The sequence below is a fragment of the Adiantum capillus-veneris genome, chromosome 14 (assembly GCF_014529385.1).
Source record: "Adiantum capillus-veneris isolate H3 chromosome 14, ASM1452938v2, whole genome shotgun sequence".
Lineage (NCBI taxonomy): Eukaryota > Viridiplantae > Streptophyta > Polypodiopsida > Polypodiales > Pteridaceae > Adiantum > Adiantum capillus-veneris.
The window spans coordinates 71493331-71521022 of record NC_140944.1 but is presented as its reverse complement, the minus strand read 5'-3'; the positions used below and the strand labels follow the sequence as shown (position 1 = coordinate 71521022).

Sequence of the window (27692 nt, the reverse complement as noted above, 5' to 3'; positions counted from 1 at the left end):
CCAAGAACCCAAGTTCCTCGTGAACTTAAGAACCAAAGATCATAGTGCATGGTCATCACCCGAAGCGGAATGGATACTTCGCATACAGGTGGTGAGCATGGGAGTGGCGAAGAAGAGTTTTCCTCACCAGAAGGTTTTCCCGACCCTCCCCCTTCCCCATCTATGCCACAAGTTGTACCAAATCCTATGGAGGCGATGGTCAAGTCGATGATGGAGATGATGGCACAACAACAAGAAACGACTCGCGTTGCAATGGCACAACTAGAAAGAAAAGCAGAATGACAGGAAGCCTTGGAGCATGAACGCCAACTCAGACAAGACACCTTGGAGCGTGAACGCCAACTCAGACAAGACACCTTTGAGCGTGAGCGTGATCAAGCGCGCGTGGTGGCCGAAGAACGACAGGCCGAGCGTGCGGTACAGAGTGAACAACGCATGCAAAAGTTGGTACGACATGTTCTCGCTTCGAAGTCCAAGCCAGCCAAAGATGTTGGTAGTTCCTCAAGTGGCGCAAGCCGCGATTCAGACTCCAAAAAAACGGTCACAGAGAAGTTGACTTTCAATAAGTATGCTAGTAAGATGGATGCTACGGTTATTCATTCTTGGTTGCATCAATTTAATGCTTATTTTGTGACAACTAAGACAGGAAATAGCAAAGTTTTGACGGCAGCCATGTACCTTGCCGGTGATGCCATCAATTGGTACCACGCATGGCAAGAGGCACAGTTAGCCGTGCACCTAGAGGAAGCCGACGAATTCATGCCCTTTCCTTTAGTTGGGCTGATTTCCAAGACAAGCTCAAGGCGCGGTTTATGCCTCCTCAGTACCTAGCACGATTGAAAGAAGATTGGCGCAATCTCAAGCAACATGGTATGCCAGTCATGTCTTTTTCTAACCGTGTTTTGCAGCTCGGCACTCAATTACGCAAATCGGATGATGAGCGCAAAGAGGCTTTCCTGTTTGGGTTAGACGAATACATCAAGTTTGATGTAGAAGTCTTGACCCCGCGGATCTCAACAAGGCGGTAGCGATTGCTCTCTCCCAAGAGATGAAGCACAACAAGGGAAAGCCTAAGGAGAACAACACTTCTCGAGGAACATCTCAGAATTCTTAGAACACGCAGAATGGTAAGAATGGTAAGAATGGTAATTCTTCTAACCCTTCTTCCTCTAATTCCTCGGAGAAGAACTCTAACAATGAATCTAAGGGTAGAGCTAAAGCACCTGCAAAATCTAAGCTAACCCCAGATAAAAAAGCTAAGGATTTATGCTAAGGAAGGTAGATGTTATCAATGTCACGTCAAGGGTCACATTAAGAAGGCTTGTCCTAAGACAGCCCCACCTAAAGAACCAAAGGCACCCGCAGCAACCACAGGGTCACATTAAGAAGGCTTGTCCTAAGACAGCCCCACCTAAAGAACCAAAGGCACCCACAGCAGCCACAAGCACTTTAATGAACCAAGTTGAATCTTCTCATGTCTTTGACACACACATTGATGAGTCTCTCATGAAGTGTTATGGTCATGTAAAGGGTCAGCGTTTTATCATATTGTTTGATCCAGGCAGTATGCATGATGTGATTAGTGCCTCTTGTTGAGAGAGCCCGCCTAGAGGTTAGTCAGAAATATCCTCTCCAGGTTTCTGGCTTCGCTCCTGGTATGGACTCTCTCATCACGAAAGAGTGCCTTGATGTGATGTTACCGTTCAACAAGCTGCTTTCCGTCGGAAATTTCTTGTGTCTCCTCTCTCAGGATGTGATATGCTTTTCGGCATAAGATGGTTTCGTGAGCATAACCCTCTCATTGATTGGGAGGCTAACACTCTCACATTAAATGCCAAAACTGACTCCCCCCTCATCATTCGTGCTTCGGAGGGCTTGCATTCTTTGCCTCTCATCTCTCATGTGCAGCTAAAGCGTGAATTATGACGAGGAGCACAAGCGGCATTCAGCTATGCTGCTCCAGCTTCCCAGAGCATTCAGCTCCAGCTAAGTATTCAGATTTGTTTACCAAGTTTAAACATCTCTTTTTGCAGGATGATCTTCCACCTCGTCTCCCACCCACCCGAGCGGCCGGAGGACCATCGCATCGAGCTTATGGAGGGGGCACAGCCTGTCAGTAAGGCTCCCTATCGTTTGAACAAGACACAGGAGGAAGAGTTAGAGCGACAACTCACGGAGTTGGTGGCTAGAGGATTCATACGTCCTAGTCTAAGTCCTTTTGCTGCTCCTATTTTGTTTGTTCGCAAGAAGGATGGTTCGTCTCGTTTGTGTGTTGATTACAAGGCATTAAACAAGATGACCGTCAAGAACAAGTTTCCGATGCCTCGCATTGAGTATATCCTAGATAGGCTCAATGGGGCAAAGGTTTTCAGCAAGGTCGATCTCAAGAGAGGATACCATCAGGTACGGGTATTCAAAAGCGACATCTTCAAGACCGCTTTTCGCACTAAGCGAGGGCAATGGGAGTATATTGTTATGCCTTTTGGATTGACAGGTGCCATGGGTACATTTAATCGTCTCATGGTAGGTCGTTTCGGCGATATGGTCGGTGTATGTGTGTTCATCTTTTTGGATGATATCCTCATTTTTTTTGCATCGTGGGAACAGCATGAAAGGGATGTCGAAAGGATACTAACCCGTTTGGATGAGTGTCAATTATACATTGCAGCTAAGAAGTCAAAAAATTTTCTTACTGAAGTCACTTATCTGGGTTATATCATTTCTGCAGAAGGTGTCAAGCTAGATCCCGCGAAGATGGAACAGGTTCGTAATTGGGATTTGCCCAAAACTGCATATGATGTGCGTTCTTTCCTTGGTTTATGTCAAGCATATAGTTCACACATAGAGAATTTTGCACGCATTGTTGCACCTATGACTGATGTTTTGAAAGGGGTAAAGACTCGCCGTCGGCGCGTAGACTTGCTCAAATCAGCCATTGAGGCTTTCGCAGCTCTCAAGGTTGCGGTGACAGAAGCACCGTGTCTTATCCTTGCCTCTTGGGATGATCCCTTTGAGGTGTGGACGGATGAGAGCAATGTCGCCATAGGCGCTGTGCTTCAACAGCATGGTCGTCCAGTAGCTTTCCTTAGCCAGAAGCTCAATAGTGTAGAGAAGAACTATTCAATTTATGATAAAGAACTTTTGTCTGTCATTCACTCTCTTAAGCATTGGAAGCATTTTCTTTATGGTAGAGAGTTTACAGTTTGCACAGATCATCAAGCCCTCAAGTGGCTCCAGTCTATGCCTAGTGCACATTGAAGTGATCGCTAAGCACGGTGGTCACAATTTTTTGAGCAATTTGGAGGTTTGATTGAGTATGTGCCTGGAAAAGCTAACCCTGTTGCAGATGCGTTTGAGTCGCAAAGGACAGATTTTGGCTCTTGAGTCAAGATCCACATTTTCTATTCAGGATGAGTCTTTCGACAGCATGAAGAATTAGTATGCGGATTCCGAGTTTGGTAAGCATTGGTTGCAGGCTCTTGCTTCCCAAGGGCAAAGCAACTATCTCATTCGTGATGGTTTTTTGTATTTTCGTCAACGTTTATGTGTGTTGCCCTCTCTCAGGCCAACCATATTGCATGATGCACATGATTCTCTCACGGGTGGGCACAGGGGAATGAACACCACTCTGAAAAAAATTGAAAGATTCTTTTATTGGCCTAAAATGCGAAAGGATGTGTTTCGTTATGTCACACAGTGCACTATATGTCAAAAAGTAAAAGCTCCTTGGGGTAAGCAGCAAGGCCTCTTGCTTCCGCTGCCTATTCCCGAGGAACCTTTTCAAGATATTTCTATGGATTTTGTGACTAACCTTCCACCAAGTTTGCATTCAAGCAACACTCAATGTTTGAACAATTGTCGATCGTTTCAACAAGTTTTGCATGTTGATTCCTTGTAAAGCCACAGTTATTGCACAAGATGTAGCAGGGCTGTTCATTAAACATCGGTACCCCCTCTGTGGTTTGCCAAAATCAATTGTTTCAGATAGGGATGTTAAGTTCACGTCCAATTTTTGGCGCGCACTCTTTGAAAATTTTGGCACTAAGTTGAATTTTTCATCGGCTTTTCATCCACAGTCAAATGGTCAAATAGAGATTTACAATCAATTGGCTTTTGATGTTTTAAAGTCATATGTGCATGATCAGCAGTATCAGTGGGAGCTCTATCTCCCATTGGTTCAAGCTATTTTGAATGACTCTTTTTCTTCTGCCATTGGTCGAACTCCGTATGAGGCAGCTTTTGGCCGTCCCTTCCAATCACTTTTGACTCACTCGGTCAATCAAATGCCTGATGCCAATGTTGAAAGTCAGTCATTGGATGAGATTTCTGAGAGTGTGAAGCTTCGGCTAAGCAAGGCTCAGGAATCTTATTCACGGCAGGCTAACAAGCATCGTCAGGACGTTTCGATCAAGGAAGGAGATTGGGTGTATTTAAGAATCATAAAGCAATATCTTAAGCAAGTTGGAAAGAAGTGTCCCAAGTTGTCTTTTCGTATGTATGGTCCATTTCCAGTCATTAAAAAGATCAATGAGGTTTCAATGAAATTGCAGTTGCCTAACTCATGGTCAATGCACAAAGTTTTCCATGTTTCTTGGTTGAAAGTGTCTCAAGGAACACCTCCAAAGGACATTTCGGAAGAAGAAGAACCGGAGATCATCGATGAAGCTGAAGTCATGGAGCCGGAGCAAGTGTTGTTGCATCGGTTTCGACATGGTTCGAAGAAGCAAGTGAGACAATACTTTTTGAAGTTCAAGGATCGAGGGACCCACGAAGCGGTGTGGGTCGACGAAGAGTTTTTCAAAGACTATCCAGAGTTGTTGGCAGACTACAAGGAAGCCATGCAGCTCGGTACCAGTACCTCATTTTAAAAAGGAGGGGATGTCATGTGACACATCCAACCCTATGTGCCCGTGGACAAGCTACTTCATAACAAGGGTTCCATCAGTCCAGTCAGTCTAGATTAGAAGTGTTCTGGCACTTTTGTGAGTCTGTTCGCAGACTGTGCATGCCCAGGCACTTAGTGTAGACGCATATCCTCTGGTTGCACACAGCATGGTCATAAGCATTCCCATCAGAATCCAATCCTTCAAGGGAATTTTCCAATGTATTTTACCTATTTTCCATATTTTTGACAGTTTTCACTTATTATTTTAAGTGACTTTTGTTGGGAACTAAGTAGGGCAAATTGGGTAAGATAATATATAAGCAAACCAAGGCTGGCACTATTTCATAGATGAGCAAGGAGAACACAGGCCCTCGGCAGCAGGTTCCCCCTCTCTCTGAGCAAGGTATGATAAGGAGTGTAGAGAGACGAGGATCAGATTACAAAGAGGTGCTCATGGGTACTACTACACATAGACAAGTCACGGAATATCTTTTGCCGCCTAGTGCGACCAAAGAAGAGGGCTTACCTATCTCAGTTAGAGCGTGATCTGTATCAACTGTTTATGAGTCACGACTCTAGTGAGACATGGAGGCTTTTCCATGAGCACTCTCCACCGCCGGTCATCACTTCCAAAGAGACATGGGGGGAATATGCTACATCTCTCTCTACAGCATCGGGGCAGCCACCTTTGCCTGACCCTCCAAAGGCATGCCCAGAGACATGTACCTTCTTTATTGCTGAGAGGGTAAGGAAAGCCATTGACAAGATGAAGACAGGAAGAGCATAGGATCATGATGGTTTGGTATCAGAGCACTACATTCATGCCAAAGATATGCTTGCAAAGCCTCTTGCTATGATGTTTAATAGAGCCATGTATGAGGGTTTTCTTGAAACCTGGAGTATGTCCACGATTGTGCCTATCTTCAAGTCGGGAGATCCTATGCTTCCCGAGAATTACCGCACCATCATGGTTGGTCACACTAGCTAGGCTATATGCATCAATTCTTGAGCATGAGTTGAGTAGATGGGCAGAGAGAGAGGACATATGTAACAGACTTGGACACTCCAAGTCAAGAATCAACCGCGTCAGCACCAAATAACCACTTCAAAACAAGTCACAGATCACAATAGATGTACACTGGCCCGGCGGAGTTCCGTGCCTAGAGATATTGGCCCCAAAGACTAGCGCCCCTTTCGGTATTTCTTTTTGTATTAATCAATCATCAAAGTACAAGAGAGTGGCTCGGGGTTCACTCTCAGACTCTGCGTCCAGATGCTCTGCGAAGTGAAGCCCTCACCACTTATTTAAAGATACAAGGGATGCCCAAAAGCAGAGCCCCAAAAGCTTCAAATCAAAAGTAATTGCTCTCTCTCTCTCTCACAGAGAGTCAAAACTTGAAAGCAAAAGCATTCTCTCTCTCTTTCTCATTAGGTAGAGAAAAAGCAAAATTTGCGTCGCTCATCTATCTAAAATATATATTTTTTTATTTTATTTTTTTTTTATTTTTTTTTTTTTAATAAGCCTCAACGATTTCCGGAAATTAGGGTTTCCGGTAGAAATTAGGGTTTCTGCTGTCCGCCACATCCTCACTTTGTGACATACCCCCCTCTTGAAAGCATTGTAATCGACCGCGATTACCCCTGCAAAACCGACAAAATCCATAAACCATCTTAGCAGACACTGACTGTTAGTACCTACGTACTAGGAACACACATCTAGCACATGTACAAAATCGACAGTCACATCACACGACATCACAGGACATCACCAGACATCACAGGACATCACATGACATTCAACATTCATTCGGATCTTAGACCATGATTTATCGGCAATGTAGCTAGCAATCACATCTAGGTCCAATCGGGACCTCAACGATGTCCGATTGACTAACCCCTATTGCAACCATGTCTATTCGAGATCAATCGGACCAAAATGATGCAGTCATTTTGTCTATCAGTTCCAGCACTCGCAAGAAGTCAAGAACAAATCAGTATCATTATCAGGAATTCCATTTCATAAAGTCATACAGCAGAATACTGTCAGCTCTCAGTATCCCTGAAGCTCAAAGAGACATCAGTGACTCTAGTATCTAAATCAAGGCATCTGTTGACAAGGGAGCGGAGTGACTCCCCTCTTGTGCATCCCACTGCACCAGATCTCCGGCCAAGCTGAATTCTGGGTTCCGTTTGGAGTAGACTATGCTAAACCAAAACATCGAGGTAAAGTTTCACAATCCAAGGAGTATCTGCTAGGTCCTCCTCCTCCATCCACTTCGCATCAAATGCAGGAAAGTTCTTGAACTTAAGCAAGAACCGCCTTCAGACTTTACCTTTCTTCGTATCGTTATGTGCCAAAATCTGTTAAGAAACAAGGATCTCCTCCTTTTCTTCCACTTCGGGTTGCTCATCAAGCACATCACCCTTAACAGGTTTCAAGAGACTCACATGCAATGCATTGTGAATCCTCCAAGTATCTGGCAGTTTCAATCGGAAGGAGACATCATTTATCTTGTCATCTGGAAAGGTCCTTGTATCGCATACTAAGTTTTGAAAAAAGCCTCTCCTTTCCCTTTTTCTTTCGTAGGCGTGCCTTCTCAAAACGTAAGAGCACCCAATCATCCTCCTTCAATTTCAAGTCGCGACGATGGCGACCCGCTGTCTTTTTCTGTCGTTCTTGAGACTCCTACAAAGTCTCGCGAACCTTGGCAATAGCCGTATCCAAATCTCGCGAATATTCATCCGCTTCAAATATCTAATCTTTCGTGCTCAGGAAGGATGGAACCTTCGCAGCACTTTCAACAATCTCACATGGCGTCTTCCCCGTCGAAGAGTGTATCGTGTTATTGTAGGCAAATTCCACCAAAGGTAAGTTCTTTTCCCATTGAGTCTTCTGATCCGAGATACAAGACTTCAATAAATCTAAAACCACTGAATTGGCAATCTCAGATTGCCCATCAGTCTGCAAGTGGAACGATGACGAGAACTGCAACCGCATGCCAATGTTCTCCCAAATTGCCTTCCAAAACAAACTCATAAATCTCGGGTCTCTGTCGGAGACAATCGTCTCAGACGTGCCATGTAATCGGAAAATCATCGTGATCATTCTGTGGAATCGGGAGATCAAAAATGAAATCCATTTCAATACTTTCCCAGGGGCGGGTGGGTATGGGTAAAGGCTGTAACAATTTCCTGTGCCATATGCCTGTCAAACTTGACCTTCTGGCATACTGCACACAAACTCTTCCACATCCTTTTTGAGTCTCGACCAAAAGAAGTATCTCTCTACCCCTAGTGGGTAGCAATGCCGCAGTGACCCGTAAAAGGTGGACAGTGGCATTCAGTCATAACCTTTTCCCTCAACGGCTGTGCAACGCACAACATAGTGTTTCTCATCAAGTAGCCTTCCTGAAGGGAGTATCCTGCTACTGTCTCCCCATCTCGTATCCGTGTGAAAATATCTGCAAAATCTGTATCTGTGGCATACTGATCGACCATATCCTCGAAGCTCCTGTGATGTATCGCGGAAATAGCCAGAACCAACGGTTCCCGAGACAAAGCATCTGCCACCACATTCTTTTGTCCCTGCACATGGACAATCTGGAAGTGGAACTGTGACAAGATGTTCACCCACAGCATCTGCTTTTCCGAAAGCTGCTTCTGTGATAAGAAGTAGCGCAAACTCTGATGGTGATAAGAAGTAGCGCAAACCGCCTGTAGTACGAACACAGTCCCAAGAAGCTTCTAACTTCATGGACATTCCTCAAATCGGGCCAATCACGGATAGTCTCTATCTTGGCCGGGTCCATTTGCACTCCTGCTGCTGACACAATGTGTCCCAAAAAGTGTATCTCTGGTAGGAAAAATTCACTTTTCTTTCCATTCATCACTAACGTGTGATCTGGTAATGCCTGAAAGACTTGAAGCAGATGAGCTCTGTGTTCTACCTTATTCTTGGAGAAAACAATGATGTCGTCAAAGAAAGTGCCAACAAATAGCCTGTACTCTCGAAAAATCCTGTCCATCATCTGGTTAAATGTCGCAGGAGCATTGGTTAAGCCAAAAGGCATCACCAAAAACTCAAATAACCCAAAAGTCGTCCGAAAAGCTGTCTTGTAGACATCTCTCGGCGCTATCCTGATCTGATGATATCCACTCTTGAAGTCAATCCTGCTAAAGCATGAGGATCCCTCTCACCTGTCGAGTATATCATCGATCCTAGGAATCGGAAATCTGTTCTTGATGGTGATTTCGTTGAGAGTGCTATAATCGATGCACATTCTCCAAGATCCGTCTTTCTTCAAAACCAACAACACTGGAGAGCAATACGGTGAAGTACTAGGCTGGACAAGACCCTTTTCCAAGAGGTCTTTCACTTGGTTCATAATCTCTTCATTTTGTGCTCGGCTCACACGGTAGGGTGGCCGGTTCGGTGACGTGCTTCCAGGTATCAGATCAATGGTTTGATCTTCAAGCCCTCTGAAAAGCAATCGGCATGAGTGTGGAGAAAAATCTTGGCGTTCTTTTGATCAGGTCAAAACATATTCAACCTTTATCCATCGTTCCATTCTCTCCCAAAAGAATGAGTAAAGAAACTGAAGTTCATCAAGTACAATCTCTAAGCCCTTCATTTGTCAAAGTCGCTTTCTCGGTCCGGTAGTCAACCACGGCATAGTTCAAGTGGTACCAAGGGATTCCGAGTAGAACGTCACTCGTGTGCCCTGAACACCCCTGTCATTGCAAACGAAGTTTGCCAATGCTCGGTGTAATGGCAACATCCCATCCGGGTGCCAGTCGAACTACCTCCGCCTGTGGCATCAGTCTTTCGGGCGTAATTCCAAATCGAGTCGCCAATTCCAAATAAAAGAAGTTGGCCTTGGCTCCTTCAAGAGCTTCCCGATCCTTCACTTTGCCCCAAAAGCGGCAAAGTTTGTACTTTCATTCATTAGATTCGGTGCAGGTCCCACGCCATGTGGTACCAGTTCTGCTTTTCTATCTGCCTTTTCTGCCACATTCCTCAGCTGCTCTCGAACTCTCAGGCCTGTCGTCGTCGTCTTTATCATTCTGTTCTTTCTGTGCCTTTTTAGGGCACTTCGCGGAGATATGTCCATGTTCCCTGCATCCAAAGCACTTCCCCTCTCTGATGAAGCGAGCTCTCTCCTCAGGAGTAAGCTTGGGTCGTGCATCCTTTTTCTTTGGGTTACTCTTTTTCTTTCTACTTTCATTCCCAGAAGTCTGTTCGGCTCGTTGTGTCATGGCCTTAGCTGTGGGGTAGGTCAAACTGCCAGAGTGAATGGCAAAGCCCCGCTTCGCATGACTCATCAACTCCTAAATAGAAGCTGACTTCTATTCCAAGCAGTGATCTCGGATCACTGTAGGTAGACCCAACGTAAACCGCTCAATCTGTTCTCCAGAATCTTTCACAATAAGGATTGATTGTGTCTTTCTTGGTCATCCGAAGATGGTTCCCAGCAGCTCGTATATCTCATTCATATTCTTGCGTTAACCAAGAAGAAATAAAAAGCTTCTTAAATTTCAGCCATTTAACTGGCGCAGTCTTGTTTAAAAGAAGCGTGGACCACGAAGTACGAGCATTCCTCTTAAAGTAAGAGGTAGCTCTCCGAATCTTGGAGTGCTTTCAATAGTGTCCTCCTGCGAAAGCGATGTCAAACTGCTGTATAAAAGACAAAGCCTTCGAAGCATTTGAGTATCCTAAAAAAGTATCAAACTTGATCGAGTGGCCACCTTCCTTAAACTCTCGGACTTTCTTGCTTTTATCTTCGAGAAAGTCATACTGGTTAGCTTTGTAAAAATTTTTCTTGTTCGCATAAAACTTTCCGTCATCAGAATCTGAGCTCTCTGTAGACGAGTCCTCAATAGAACTGTCAGTCTCTGGGCGAGATGTAGCCTTCTTTGCCTTTTTCTTGCCCTTTCCGAAGCTTTGTGTCTTGCTTCGCTTTTTGCTTTTTCTGTCTTCTTCGCTCGAGTCTGAAGAGCTAGAAGAACTGTCAAAAGAAGAAGAAGAACTGAGTAAGCCTTCAAACTTGACACGCTTCTTCTGTTTCTTTGCCTTGTCAAAAGTTGACTGACGACCCAAATAACCTGGAAAGTCAGTGCTTTTCTTCTGCTTTTTGCCGTGCTTTTTGGCTTTCTTTTGCGCGTCAAAAACTTGAGCAATCCGTGCATCAACCACGTTCGCCAGTTCCTTCTCCGTATATTTTCTTGGAGGCAGAAGGTTTCTTGAGAGCGGGTTTCGGGAGTGGTGTTGTGGTTCTCTGCCATTCCGTCTGTACCTCTTCCAAAGAGGTCTGGTTCATATATTTTGCCATCTTCGGGTCCTTGGCAAAATTGAGCATCATCTTTGTTGCATCGCCGATCAACTGGCGACGCTCCATCTCTCACCGCTCCGCCTGAGTAGGCCAAGGCGGGCCATACTCTCTGTCGGAATCCTCGTTGTGATCCCTGCCCGCATCTCCACATGCAGAGGGAGTCGACTGATCATTGACTGAAGCCACAGGTGCCGCGGAAAAAAAATTCGGAGATCGGCGGCCGTGCTCTGATACCACTGTAACAGACTTGGACACTCCAAGTCAAGAATCAACCGTGACAGCACCAAATAACCACTTCAAAACAAGCCACAGATCACAACAGATGTACACTGGCCTGGCGGAGTTCCGTGCCTAGAAATATTGGCCCCAAAGACTTGCGTCCCTTTCGGTATTTCTTTTTGTATTAATCAATCATCAAAGTACAAGAGAGTGGCTCGGGGTTCACTCTCAGACTCTGCGTCCAGATGCTCTGCGAAGTGAAGCCCTCACCACTTATTTAAAGATACAAGGGATGCCCAAAAGCTTCAAATCAAAAGCAATTGCTCTCTCTCTCTCTCACAGAGAGTCAAAACTTGAAAGCAAAAGCATTCTCTCTCTTTCTCATAAGGTAGAGAAAAAGCAAAATTTGCATCGCTCATCCTTCTTTTCTTTTTTTTTTAAATTAAAAAAAATTTTATAAGCCTCTGCGATTTCCGGAAATTAGGGTTTCTGGCAGAAATTAGGGTTTGCAGGAATTTTAGGGTTTCTGGCAGAAATTAGGGTTTCTGCTGTCCGCCACATCCTCACTTTGTGACAACATACCAGCAACAGGACAGGCAGGGTTCATGAGAGGTTTCTCCACTCTTGATCTGCTTTTGATGCTCACAGCCATTATTGAGGAGGGTAGACACCATGGCAGGAGGATTTATTGTAGCTTTGTGGATTTCTGCAAAGCCTTTCATACAGTGCCACGAGCCAGACTCATACGTAGATTACAGGACATGGGGGTGCCCATAGAGCTGATTTGGGGCAGGATAATGGTAGGGCAGGTACGCACTACTCAAGGCATGTCCGACATGGTTCACCACACAATTGGGGTGAAGCAGGGCTGTCCCCTATCTCCGGCTCTCTTTGGGATATATGTATAGGTGTTTTCAGATTATGTACATACAGAGGGTGATAGAGGTGCCCAGCTGGCAGGGACGTATATCCCGTTGCTATTATATCCTAATGATATTGTGTTGATCTCATATTCTCCAAAGGGGATGCAACGTCATTTGGATGCGTTGCATGTATTTGCACAGGATAGTGGATTGTCTATGAACCTTGGTAAGACCAAGGTACTATGTTTAACACTACGGTGCAGTGGATAAGGAGGTCCGCCCCCACCTTTACATATGGTCGAGAGACTGTGGAGTATGCAGATGCATATACTTATCTTGGGGCGGTTTTCAGTGGTCCAGTATTTTCCCTGAGGCGTGCAACAAATATGAGATTGACCAAAGCCTATGCAACATTGGGGAGACTTGAGAGGATATGTTCGCAGGTTCAGTTCCAGGAACCTCGGACAAAGCTTTGGCTCTTTGATACTTTGGTCACTTCGGCCATGTTGTACGGAGTGGAGATATGGGCCCCCTCAGTCGATCATCATAGCAGAGCTGGCAATACGGATGGATGGAGATGTATGGAGAGGCCTTGGTGTCTATGATTTCTCGGATGATTAGGGCCAAGGCCTCAAGACCACATGACATTGTTAGGGCGGAGCTCGCTGCTCCTTTATTGGTAATGGAGGCACTCACTCAATCAGTTTCATTTATGCATAGCACCTGGGCTCTCCCTAGAGACAGATATGCTCGATTAGCACTAGAGTCTTCGCGACAATTGGCATTTTAGGGAGATAGATCATGTTGGTATTCAGAAATGGCATCTTGGTTTCAATTACATGGCTTTAGTATGGATCGGCTACCCCCATTTCAGTACTCTCTGAATGCACCCTCCCATCTCTCTCACTAGGGCAGAGATTACCAAGATCATCAGACAGGACTTGATTCAATTGGATACAAAGAGGACATGGATACAGCCTACACATGAGTTGGGTACAAAGATGGATTTCTATAGAGAACATCTTCTCCAGCTTACGGAGGATGGTTTTGTGATCAGACCAGGATACATGGATACTCATCTATCCCACGGGATACAATGTGCTATCGGTCAGATATGCACATCCTCACATCAGCTAGAGATCGAGACAGGCAAATTTAGAGGAGTACCCGCTGAGTCGAGGATTTGTCTGGTGTGCCAGATAGAGCCCGAGACACAGCTACATTACATATGTCACTGCCCAGTATACTATGAGATACGAGGCCGCTTTCACTATCTATCCAGAGAGGGTTTTGGACCAGTTTCTAGAGTCATGAGATACAAGGATCAGAAATGCCTCGGATTATACTTACTGGAGATTCGCAGACACAGAGAGGACCTCTTGAAGAGAGGCACAATGAGAGAGAACCAGCGACAGCAGCAGATTACAGATTTCTGGCATACTGCTTGATCGGGCGATAGAGTTGGGGCGGTCCCGTCGCCCACGGATGAGGGGGCCTTCTCGACATCGACGCAGATTGCGACAGAGGATCCATACCATACTGGCGCGACATAGGAGCCGTCATGACAGAGTGCTTACCATGGAGGACATTGAAGCTCTACAGCCTTTTGGATACTGATGTCTCTACTGTCAGAGAGCTCCATTGTACCTACCAGCCCACCCCCCCCCCCCTCTTTTGTTCATATCAGCTTTCATCCCACCCCTACCCACTATTTTCTTTTCAGTTCTTTGTACTTTTTGCACCCAGACTTGGTATTATATTCACCTTTTGGTCTCATAGGTCATTTTAGCCTTTTGAAGACGTTAATATTACATTTCGTTTCATTCATCCATCCATCTCTCTCTCTCTCTCTCTCTCTCTCTCTCTCTCTCTCTCTCTCTCTCTCTCTCTCTCTCTCTCTCTCTCTCTCTCTCTCTCTCTCTCTCTCTCGCTCTCTCTCTCTCTCTCTCTCTCTCTCTCCAACATAGAAGCAAGGATTTTTATTGTTTGTTTTTCACAGATGCCCAAAGTGGATTGTAAATCAAGATGTATCTGATCGGTCCCATACATCATGTTCGGCCTCCCGATAACGTTAATATAATCTTTCTTTCTCTCTCCACGGGGGGGGGGGGGGGAAAAAAGCAAACTCTGTTTCTCTAGCTGAGTATAAAAAAAAAAAAAAACCCCTTCTGTCCATCCATCTGAGTCTTTCTAGATGGAGATTACTTAACTTATTATAAAAAATAAAACCGTTTATCCATCTAAGTGTCTCCATCTTCTAAACTCAGATTTTTCAAGATTGTATCCCAGAGTGTAATGTAAATTAAGATGTATATGATTGGTCCCATAGGCCGAGTTTAGCCTCCCAAAAACGTTAATATAATCTTTCTTTTCTTCTTTCTTTCTCTCTCTCTCCAAAAAAGGCAAACAAACTCTGTTTGTCCATCTATCTAAGAGTCAAAAAAAAACACCCGTCCGTCCATCTAGCGGAGTGTCTCTCTGCAATGGAGATTACTAAACTTGGATTTTTCAAGATTGTAGCCTATTTAAGGAAGTAATCAAGGTTTATAGCAATCCTGTAAGGAGTTTTTATTGATACTTCCTTTGTGCATAAATCTTCAGTAGCTTCTATCTACAAGAATCTTCATCCATACAAATAGTCTTCAGTGTGGAGTACAGCATCCTAATGAACTTTAACATTCAAGAGCTACCCAGAAGGGCATAAAAGAGAGGCAAGACTGAAAATTCGAGGCCTCAACCAATGAAATCTCCCAAAGTAAAGTTCCAGGTGGTGCAACTACAATAGGTTCATTTTGAAACTCCAAAGAAGTAATGAGCAATATAGAGGAAAGCCAAGATATCTTCATTGTTTATAAAAATTGCCAAGAAAAGTCTGCGATGTAGCAAACATCGTTGACTCAGCCAAACAAAAGGAACTAGAAAAAGTTACAATGACATGCAAAATTGGGAAAAAAGCAAGATGAGCTAAACTTAGAAGTTAGAACATAGAAAACGAAACTTTACCTGCACAATCTGGTGCCCTGATAAAGCTTGCACACGCTGAGGAAAAAGTGCTTCAATTATCATTTCACCAAGACCAAGCTGGCCTCTTTTGGACTTTCCCCATGCCCATAGAGACCCATGAGCATCGATTGCCATGGAAACAACACCAGAGCCTGCTGTATCTTTTATCTCCACATTTTCCAGACCTTCCACCATCCGTGGATGATTACATTGCTCCCTGGGAATAAATATTGTGAGTATCTTGTATTGACTACAAGCTCTACTTCAAAGACTAGTTTGAGATGTTTCAAACTCAGCATTATCATTCACTACATACTGAACATGAGCACATTATGTAGAGGGTCCATACCAGAGTTACCCAAACCACGGAACGCGAACGACGACGGGAACGGCGAGGAACGGGAGGCATAAAAAACACCCAAAGAATGCAATTTTTAGTTTGTAGCCTTGTAGGCTTGAAAGAGGGAGGGAGAGGACAGAGATTGTAGCCTTACAGACTTGAGAGCCTGAAAGAGGCTAGAGCTTGAGACTCGAGAGGGTAGAGCTGAAGCCTTGATAGCTTGTGTGCAATGTGAAAGTAAGGGGTGGGGGGGAGGGGCATTTTATAAGGGGGAGGCTCAGAAAAAAAAAGACACTTCTGTTCCTGCCCGTTCCGCTGTTCTGGCCTGTTTTGACCCGTTCCGGCTCTGCCGTTCGTGTATCACCTACCGGTCTGGAACAGCCAGCCATTCTGACTCGTTTCCCGCAGCCTACAGTGCCCAAAATGCCGTTCCGGCGTTCCAGGGGCCAAAACCTGCCATTCCCGATAGCACTGGTCCTAAGCATCTCAAAATTAAAGATTTTCAATGCAAAGCATTAGAGGCTAGGAATTTTGCCCATTACCACTTGAAATCGACAATAAACACTCGACAGGAGAGGAAACAAGAATACAGTGAGAAATGAGAAAGTGTAGCGTGGATAGTGTCTCGTGCTCTCTACAATGGGTGCTCCTCAGTGCAATGTGCGTGACATCTCACTCAAACAGAATGAAAACACAGGAAACAATAGATAACAGCAAATCAACACAGAGACACGGCAGCAGACCAGAACATATGGACTCGACTATATCGAAGGAACCAGTACAGACTCTAGCGTGGCAGCACACTCAGCTCCAGGCCAAAACTCACGGGTACAATGGGGGTGTCGAGGCTCAGATGTGCAGGGATGGTGCAGACGTGCTGTGTGTATAGACTCTTTACTCTAGACGACGACACTCGACCATATATGAAGAAGATGATAATGATGACCCAACAGCTACTACTCATATGTCCAACCATAAAGAGCCACCAACGGCTCATAAATGTCAGCCATCAAAGTCTATCTCCATACTGAGTGGTGGTGGTGACCTGGCCACGATGTCCACTAGACCACCGTCCGTATCCCTGCCACGTGTCATTGCCAAGCCCAGAGAGTCCGTCCAGTGTGAACCAGACCAGACCAACTATACTAACTGTGTCTCCTGTGAAAGTGACACTGTAGCCTGCTACACGTTGCCCGCCACAAGACCGCTCACCGTCTCGGTGAGAGGAATACTGAAAAACTGTGAAAGAAAACCACTATGTCTCACACCATGTGGCCATTTGGAGTTATTGGGCTACCAGCCTTTCCACCATCTGTCTCATGTCATGTCTCTTCTCTCTCTCTCTCGTGCCATTGTCTCTCTCTCCCTCAACATCCGCTGCACACTCTGACATGGTATCAGAGCACAACGGTGCTAGATCTGCCATCGCCATCAGCCAGGAGGCCATTTCGGAGAGTTTCATTGCGAAGAGATCCTTCAAGCCTACCTGCGTTTTTCAGCAAGGGCTGCGTTTATTGTGGGTTGTTGGCGTTTTTGCAACTCTCTCTCCATCACCATCCTTCTCCTCCTCCTGACGTCTCCTCTCACACACCTCTGGTTGCCAACGTTTTTTTGTGCCTTGCGTTTTTGGCTGGCCTAGCGTTTTTTGCAGCAGAGGGGGTCTTTTACACCTAGCGTTTTCAGCCTTGGTATCCTCAGCGATTGGACACTCCCCTTCCCTGCCGGATCTACATCTCTTTGGCCACGAGAAGCTTCTTCCATTGCTGTCCATTACCAATTGTTGGACCTTCCACATTCATATTTGGGACTGTTTTGCGGATTTTCAGCCGGTTCTTTGGTGCCCCTCCCGTCCTCTTGCCTCAAGCTCCGGCATCCGGTGCCTTTCGACACTAAATGGATTGCTGAATGCTCTATTTACAGTAGCGTTTTCAGCCCCCTATTGCTGCGTTTTTTGGCATGGACAGCACCTTACCTTGGCCTCATCAGTGACTTCTCGGATTCCCTTCCTGATTCACAGGTCTTTACCCCCTACCCACACCCGTGTGGCGCTTACATGACGTGTTTTCAGATCACATTTCAGCTTTGCTCCTTCTTCGACATTGAGACGTGGACTCAAATATAGGTTCTGACACAACGGACGGATCTCCCTCGACATTGAAAATCTTCCCTCCTCGAGGCTCTCTTGCCCTCGGGAAGATGCAGGGGATTGGATTGATACAGGTACGTATGTGGACACAGCTTGTGTTTTCCACCGCTATTTCTTCCTCAGTAACCCTCCCTCCCTCTCCCTCGACTGTTGTCTCTCTATTTGGGATTGCCCTATTCACCTCCTTCATTGGTTCTCTGTATGATAGTCCCGTGCCTCTTGGCACATCAGACACTTCTTTTGGACATGTACTCCTAGGTGTGAGTATACTTCAGCAACTAGATGCCTGCATGGTCTCTTCCAACACACTGCTTCATGGTGGCTCTTTTGTCTTGCCTCTACTTGGTAGAGCTTCTTCCTTGCTTCTGCTTGGTCCTATGGATCCTCCAGTTGCCGTTTGGATGTACCTATGCACTACTTACACGGTGAAGACCTCATGGATATTCCTTGCTTTGCTGGTCTACTCCGAGGCTATGACTTCTACAACACCGGTCCTTCTTCCCGATGCATCCTCTCAGCTGTCCTTTACCTTACCACACTCCATTACTTTCCCGGGGGGGAGTTCTCCTATGTCGCGTGTCTTCACGCCTTGCACTTGCAGACTCTCTCTTGGATTTTTTTTCCAAACCCCGGTGGTGGATGTGCCCCCACAGGTTGACTTTCCACAGGATCTCCTCCGACTCTTTTGTCCAATATTGTGTGTCTGCCATGGAACGACAGATCATATCGCAGCTTATATACCTTCGAGACGACTCCTCTCCCGGAAGATTGTAGATACTGCGGTCAATACATGGATGGATTGCTTATCCTGTCATCTTGTCTACTATGGTGGACGATGCCTTCCCTATTGAGCCTCTTTGTCCTAATCTTCCTCCCTCTTCTACTAGAGCTTCTTTGACTTGGATTTGCTACTGATTTCCCACCTCGGCAGTTTTCCTCTCCTCTTGGTCAGAGTGCTCCTCTTCAGGGGGGGTCCCCATGTCTTGTCTCATGTTGCTACATTGGGTTCCTCCATCCCAATGATGATCATCACCTATGGGCTATTGGATGCTCATCTTAGGTCATTTCCGTATATAAATCCTCTTCAGATAAACCCATTGTCCCACGTCTAGAATCCTTGGAGATCTCTTTTGATTAGCATAAGTGGTGACTCGATCACGAGCCGTTCTTATACTATCCTTGGCCAATTCGAGCATATCATACAAGAAATCACGAGCTTGGCGATCCTTGACTTTCTCTAAGCCAAGAGCGATCGGGGATTTAGGCTCAAATCCATACATCAGCATGAATGTGCTAACTTTAGTAGAAGAATGCTTGCTACTATTGTAGGCAAACTCTAACTCTGGAAGATACCTTTCCCAATCAAACTTCCTACGAGAGACATAAGCTCTCAACGTCCTCTAACGTTTTGTTCATCCTCTCTAATTGTGCATCGGACTCAAGATGGTCAAAAGACGACATACTCAACTTCGTTTGAAGATGAGCAAACACATCTCGCCAAAATCGCCCATTGAACTTAGTTTCTCGATCACTGACAATATCCTTTGGCAGACCATAAGGCTTGTAAAGCTGGTCGACAAATAAGACTGCCAACTCATGGCTTTTTACTGTCGACTTCGTTGGTATAAACTTCGCCATTTTTGTGAGTCTATCGACCACAATCCAAATGGCGTCATTGTCCCAACTAGTATTTGGAAACCCAACGATGAAGTCCATGGAAATACTCTGCCACTTGGCATATGGGATTTCCAATGAATGTAGCAGGCCTGCTTTCCTAAGGCGCTCTACCTTATTGACCTGACACTGAGTGCATCTCTTCACATAGCTCTCTATGTAAGAGCGCATCCTTGGCCAATAGAAATATCGGGAATCCTGTTGAGTGCATCAACAATTCGATTGCTGGATCCTTTTCTATGATGGATCTCAAAGTTAAACTCTTGCATAAGTTCAACCCATCTAGCCTTCCGACCTCCGAGATCACCCTGATCACAGACATAGCGCAAGTAGTGATGATTTGTCCATGCAACAGACGTAGATCCATAAAGTAGTGTCGCCATTTCCTCAAGGCGTGGACTGCGGCGTAAAGCTCCTTCTCATATGTTGGATAACGGATCTCAACGCAAGAAAGTTTCTTACTTTCAAACGCAACAGGACGTCCATCATGGTATAACGCCGCACCAATGGCATAATCACTAGCATCCGTTTCAACCACAAACGGTTTGCTAGGATCCACAATGTGCAATATTGGCGCTGTAGTCGCCAAGTGCTTTAGTGTCTGAAAGCTCTCGTCGAGACGCTCATTCCAGACAACATGGGGATTACCTTTACGGTGAGGACCCGAAGTCTTCGGCCCTTTCACCCCTCCTTTTAAGGGTTGCGTAAGTGGAGTAGCAACTTTAGAGTAGTCCTTGATAAATTTGTGAAAAAATCCTGTAAAGCCTAAAAAGGACTTTACTTGGCGCACATTCTTCAGAATGGGCCAATTTTGCACTTTATCCAACTTTTCAAGGTCGACGTGAATTCAAGCGCGAGTAATGATGTGACCCAAACATAAAATCTCTTTCTCGAACATTTCACACTTAGAAGCCTTAGCATAAAGCTTCTCAGTTCTCAGTACTTTGAGAACTAAGCGTATATGCTCTAAATGCTCAGATAAAATCCGGTTGTAGATCAAGATGTCATCGTGAAATACAACAACGAAGTTGCCTAGAAATGGTCTCAGCAAATCATTCATCATCTGCTGAAACGTAGCTGGAGCATTGGTCAAACCAAAAGGCAAGACCACAAATTCATAGCGACCATAACGTGTATGGAAACCCGTCTTAGGAACATCTTCCAGTTTGATCCGTATTTAATGATAACCTGATCGCACGTCTATTTTTGTAAAATACAACACCCCATGGAGCCGATCTATCAGATCGTCCATACGCGGGAGCGTTTTATAATAATGACCGGCCACACTAGCTAGGTTCACACTACGTCCGCCTGGACACTGGACGCCCATCCCGACGTCATCTAGGCTAGATTCCCTCTCCTGTGAGCGGGACATAACAGGAAGAGATCCCCCCGTCATCCATAAGCCACAATCTCGTACAAAAGTGTAACCAAATCATCAACCTGCTACCCATCGGATAGGTAGCTCCATCGACAATTCCAAGAAAGGTGTGCATTTGCAAAAGGCACAGCAAATCTGCCAATCCATCTCCTCGAAGAAAACACAGCCATGGAAACTTGCTCCATAAGTGTTGAAGAAGATCCTATATTTTTCCAAACACTTCTCTTTGAAGAAGAAGCTGGAAATGAATAGCTCCCCCTCTGGATCCAACCAACAACCGCATGATTGCTCCCCTTACGAGAAGGCACGGCAACATGACTCTATCTGGGGAAATCGAAAGCAATCACACATCCTGAAGCCTCCATCGGGTTCCCCTCGGTGAAGAGAGGTCGGGGTAATCAAGGGTAAAGACGGGAAAGTCGTAGACGAGGATCCAAGGCCTCCACATACCCAAATTTGCCCCAAACTCGGAGAAAACCAGAAAAAAACCGCAAGCTTCTTCTCTCTCAATCATGTCCAAAAGGCTACCCGATCAGCCAAATCTAAGCCTCCAAGGTGGTCGTGACATCTAAGGCTCTGATACCATGTCAAGAGGTGGCAGCAGAAGATGCAATGAAGACAAGGACTAACTCGTGATCTGGTGGACACCTCGACTCCGATCTAGAACACCTGCAATGCCAAACACATGAACAAGGCACACCTGTGGAGAAGAGATATCATTGAGGTAGAGAGAGACAGGACATCTGAGAATGAGAGAGAGAGAGAGGAAGAGAGAGAGAGATCTGGGAAAGGCTCTCCATGCTGATAACAAGCTACTCATACAAGTGACCAAGGGTGGTCACTTCTATGAGACCTGACATGCCAGCTAGATAGACCCGAGGGTCCTCCATAGAACTGACATGCCAACTAGATAGACCCGAGGTGCACACAACTGCGACGGCTACTGGCACTGCCAACTGCTCCTGTACAACTGATTCGACCATCACAATGGCCAGCACCCCAAGAAGATTTGAGAACAAAGCCATCTGGAACTCCTCCTAGCCGGAAGGCGAATCTGAATGGAGGGAGAGAGACGGGCCTCAGGGCCACCATCAAAGCATTGGTTGCCCTCTAGGGGATCTAGGATCTTTCGCCTCCAAGCCCTCCTCATGCTACTCTGAGGAAAAACGCTAGGGGTGCAAGGAAAAACGTTGGGCTGCCTGCTGGGAAAAACGCCAAGGCTACCAACTACTGAGCTCTATCTACTGCCCATCGAGACACCCAAGGGAGGGTGCCCCTCTTTGGGGTTGTCACGAGGCTGTGGCAACCACTAACCTTAGCTGTTGGTTTCTTTCCCTTGATTTTTATTTGATTTTTGGGACCCTCTTTTTGAAGTCACAAATGACCGGACATTGTGTGGCCAGTGTGAAACGGCCGACGGCCGAGTGTCACCCGCAATTAGGAAGGGCAAGTCTCCACAAGATGGTCAAGCCAGTCAGCACTAAAATCCGAAAAGTAAAAGGGTGTCTAGGCTCAGTTCAAAGTCATTTAGGCCCCTCCCTACATGTTATGAGTCGGTGGGTACTAGGAAAATAACTCAAAAGAGGCAATTTGGACACATGGCAGTAGAAGAGCAACCTGCAGGCCACACTCACTTTCCAGAAGCCTCATCCATGAGGGGGCACCCATTTTGAGAGAGGGGGCCGATTTTTGGCTTCATAAGTGACTACAGTGTGTGTGTGTGAGTAGTGGGTGCAGGTGATCATAGCTTTAATGGAAAGCTTGCCTTCTCCCTTGTCTCATGTAGCGCGATGATTTGCTATCGTGCATCTCTCTCCCCCCTTTGCACATATGGTAATGCCCCACTAGTTGAGCTTCTCAGTTGACCATGTACATGTAAGGTGCAGCGGAAGTGAATGTTGAACTTTGCTCAAGATGAGTGCTCCGAACTGTGCTCAAGGGTTCCTTTTACTTACGGAAGGGAGAGCCTTCCGTTCCTTTAGTGAGAGAGTGCAATGTTCACAAACAAAGTGAATAACACTGTGAATGAAAGTGCTGAGACTGAGAGAGTGAGAGAGAGAGAGAGAGAGAGAGAGAGAGAGAGAAGAATACGACACCAGACGGTTGTCAAACCCTCCTCCAAGGGCCCCCTTCTCTATGGCAAGAGAGGTCTATGCTATTGATTACACAAATCTGGTACAATGGTCTAGATGCAATGGACTTGCCAACGATGTCAACGACAATGATGACGACAACGAGGACGGGCTGAAATCTAAACCTTGTTTGGCATGTCCCATAACTCTCTGAATAGAGTCAGACTGTTGTTGTAGACAATACCGTCGAATCTCTTTTGGAAAACCACAACAAAATCGCTCAATTTGGTCCCTCAAAGTGACCCTCCCAAAGAGGACACTGGCAAATAGGTATCCCAAACTCTCTCGGAGTGATCTAAAGTATCTTTCTTAGTCATTCTTAGATGATGCCAAGCCGTCATGACATCTTCTTCATATTCTTCGATTATCCAAGCATAAGTGAAAATTCTCTTAAATATTACCCACTTCTTAAGTGCTTCTCTGAGTAACAACAGAGTAGAACACCATGTTTGTGCATTTCCTTTCAAGTAAGATGTCGTCCTTTGCACCTTGGAGCGAACCAAAAACCGACCTCCCAAGAAGGTGACTTCAAACTACTATATGAACTCAAGAACTCGATGGGTGTCCTGGTAGCTGGAAAACATGTCAAACCTGACTGCTTGACCCCCAACCTTGAACTCCCGAGCCCTTGGTCTTCTTGTTTTTTTTCTCAGTGTCAGAAAAGGACGAGCTCTCTTCCTCTAAACTGCTAGATGGCCTTCCATGCCTTCCACACTTTTACAAAAATTTGCTTTACTGGATTTTCTGACTCTTTGCTTTTTCAAAGATGGCCTTCCATGCCTTCCACACTTTTTCAAAAATTTGCTTTTCTAGCTTTTCTGACTCTTTCTCAGCTTCTTCCGCCTTTTCTCATCCTCTCTGGAACTAGAGGACGACAAACTGTCAGACTCTTTGAAGACAAAGAAAAATCTGGGTCATCCTCGAAACAAACTGGAACCGGCCTGTAGGGTGGTAAACTTTAGCTTTCACTCGAATCTTTACACTGATTAACATTACTTGAACTTCACGACACGAAGAAACCTCGCAAATAAACCTGTGACTGGGAATTACACTTCAAACAAAACACGGCTTGGTAGCTAGAGAGCTCCCAAGCAGAGAGCCACACCCTGCTGGCCCCAAAGACTGGCACCCCTTTTGGTGTTTCTTTATTCTTATTGCACTCCAGAAAAACCATTAAACTTCTACAAGCTGTCCCACTTTCAACGGGCTGAAATTCTCCTTCTCTCGCCCAATTTCGGTAGCACAACCACAGTAGAAGTCTCCACGGACAAAATCCCAAGTAAACGGTGACTTTCCACGCAATTTAGAGCACTTTACAAAACCTGGCAAGAAATTACAGCACGCTGAAATCTCTGTTTTTGGCCTCCAATTTGCGCCAAAACACCTACTTGGTGATTCCCTAGCTTCTCCGAAGCTCGTGGGACCTGTAGGCATCAAAATTGACCAAAACCCTAAACCTACAAAAAATTACAGCAAGCTGTAATTCTCTGTTTTGCGCTCCGATTTGCGTGCCGATCACTCTTGTGGGTAGGCCTCGAGCTCCCACACCTGTAGGGTCACTTGCCCTCTGAATTAGACGAGATTTCTCGCAGGAAATCTCTAAATTGTCTTGTACAAGCACCCGAGTCTTTCGGGAGGCTTCCCTGACATTATCTTGCAGTTTAGGCGCAAAACCCTAAACCTGCAGAAAAAAAACAGCAGGCTGTAATTTTCTGTTGCGCATTGTTTTGAGCGAAGCAAACACATCTACGTGTGTCTCAAAGGATCCAGCACGCAATGGGACAATTCCCCTGTAAATCAGACGAGTTTTCACGCGAGAAAAAACTCTATTTTCGCATTCCTCGATAGAATTGTGCGTACCTGACGGGGATTAGCACTTAGCTAATCCAGTTCCTGTACAGAAGGCTCTTTCCTTGGCAAACGCGCATAAAACCCCCAGAATTGTACATGGTCATTTGAGAAGCCCAGCTAGAGGAGCATTACCATATGTGCAAAGGGGAGAGAGTTGTGCGCGAGAGAAAATCATCACGCTACATAGAGCAAGGGAGAAGGCAAGCTTTCCATTAAAGCTATGATCACCTGCACCCACTACTCACACACACTGTGTTCACTTATAATCCAAAAATCAGCCCCCCTCTCAATTTCGGGCGCCCCCAGCTCGGATAAGAGACTTTGCAGTGTGTGCTGATCTGCAGGTTGCGCAATGTGTCCTGTTTGCTCCTATTGGTTTAATTCCTAGTACCCACCAACTTATAAAGTCCTGTCGAGGGGCCTAAATGACTTTAACTGAGCCTAGCCACTTCTATACTAGTCGGAGTCGGATTCCAGTGCCGATGGGCCCAACCATCTCATGGCTGCCTGGCCTTGACTCCTACGAGTCGGCCAACAACGGTTTCACACTGGCCACACAATGTCCGGCCATTTGTATTTTTAACAAGAGGGTCCCAAAAATTAAATAAAAATCAAGGGAAAGAAACCAGTAAATATATATAGTGGTTATCACAATCTCGTGACACGAACACTACTTACCACCTCGAAAGTTGACTTCCGGCCCAAATAACAGCGGAAATCCGTTGAGTTCCTCTTCTTCCGAAAGTACTTTAAGCCTTTCCTTAACTGGTTCATCTTCTTTTCAAGAGCTCTGCCCAACTCTTTTTGCGAGTACAGTTTCCGCTTCTCTACACTCGACTTTCCTTTCAATTTTCTTACTGCCTTTAGATGAGAATCGACGGCCTCTCACCATCTCGAGTGAATCTCATCAATCGGGTCATTCTTCAAGTGATTCACATATTTTGGGTCTCTTAAGTACTTGATCAATCTCTTCACACACATGTCAACCTATAGTTGAAGTTTGTACTCTGCTTAGGCAAGATCCCCCCCCCCCCCGGCCCGCCCCGGGAATTTTGCCTAAATCTTTGTTGGTTTCTTCTATTCCCACGCTGGGTCTCATCTTTTCTTCATCTCCCCGCAGACCAAAGGTCAAAGAAGTGTGTTTCTATCAGATTCTTCGCGAGAACCCATGTATGTTGTAGAAAGGATCCGATCCTCCATAGAAGAAGAATGGCTCTGATATCACTATTACAAGCTTCGATACTCTAAGCGAGAAATGAATAGCAACACACAAACAAAAACTGCAAAATCGTTGAACTTAGAGAGGAGGCGAGTCGACATGGCACAACGGAGTTCTGCAATGGCCCCAAAGACTGGCGCCTCTTCCGATATTTCTTTATTATTGCTCTTCGCAAAGTACAACTCCGGAGGGTCCAATTCTCTCCGAGAATTTGCGTCCAGATGCTCTCTGAGAGGGCCAAGATGCTCTCTGAGAAGTGGCCCTCTGGGCACTTATAAACTTACAAGGGATACCCAAAAGTAGAGCCCCAAAAGCATCATGTTCAAAAGCATTCACGCCCAAAAGCGTTTGCTCTCCCACGCAAAACTACAAGAAGCCAGCCAACATAATTTACGAAAATCCGTATAACTGTGTCACGTCAACAATCAGCGCAAATCACATGCGCGCGCGCACACACGCACGAGATTATTCGAGCAGAGCTAGCTGCCCCTCCCCTAGTGGTCGCGGCACTTACTAGATCAGTCTCCTTATGCACACTTTATGGGACCTCCCAAATACAAATATGACCTCATGGTTTCAGCATGGACAATTGCCCCCCTTTTTCCAGTATTCTATGGATGCACCCTCTCTGACTCTCACACCAACAAAGAATACAGACTCATCCGCCAGAACTTGATTCAGCTAGATAATAGGAGGACATGGATACAAACGACATAGGAGTTGGGCACAAAGAGGGCTTTCTATAGAGAGCATCTTCTCCAACTCACGGGGGATGGCTTTGTGACTAGGCCCAGATACATGGGTACACACTTATCTCATGGAATATGATATGCTATTGGCCAGATACGCACATCTTCAACCTGAAGAGCAACTATCACAACAGAACACAGCTCAAGAGGTGCACACAAGGTCTCAAGGACAAATCTCTCTCTCTCTCTCTCTCTCTCTCTCTCTCTCTCTCTCTCTCTCTCTCTCTCAAAAATGTGTGTGTGTGTGTGTGTGAGAGAGATGTATGTATTCACAACACACGTTTTTGTGTGTGTGTGTGTGTGTTGCAATGAAAAATGTAGTCTCTGCTCTCGTGTAGATTTTCCAATTTCATTTCATTTCATTTCTCTGTCACCCCGGAAGTAACTCTTCGCATCTGATCTCTGGAAGGGAGATCTAGACGTGCACAAATGCGGGGAACCTCACAACATCGATGGAGGCTGCAGCAAGGGATCTGGATCCTTCTAGCTCGACATGCGAGATGCCAAGTCACAGTACTGACCATGGAGGATATTGATGAGGTCCATCATTGACTGATGAGGGATATCCTGTGACTTTGCTGATCATACACCCCACCCATTATCCACTACCTCCATTGAGATTGTATCACTAATTGTATCAGCCCTCACTTGTTATATCAGCTCTTACTCCCTCACTTATTATATCAACTCTTACTCATACCCTACACATTTCCAGATAACTGCTTGGCTCCCTTCCAACAATTTCAGATATTACAGTAGTTGTAGTACCCCTTCACCGTTTTTGGTACTAGACATTGTATGAGATTCACCACTTTGTAACTTTTTGCTCTCATAGGTCACTTTGGCCTTTACGTGTAAAGAAAATGCAGGAACAGTTTTTTGTGCTTCTAGCTTTTTGGCA

General features: G+C 45.5%; 1 protein-coding gene across 1 annotated transcript in view; it reads right to left on the bottom strand.

The window, feature by feature from the left end:
- RUG2 (Regulator of chromosome condensation (RCC1) family protein) overlaps positions 1-27692 on the bottom strand; it is a 131322-nt gene that overhangs the window by 103002 nt on the left and 628 nt on the right. The window contains exon 2 of the mRNA XM_086528741.1: positions 15300-15516. Within this exon, the coding sequence (XP_086384867.1) occupies positions 15300-15516 (217 nt within the window). The remainder of the gene's footprint in view (positions 1-15299; positions 15517-27692) is intronic.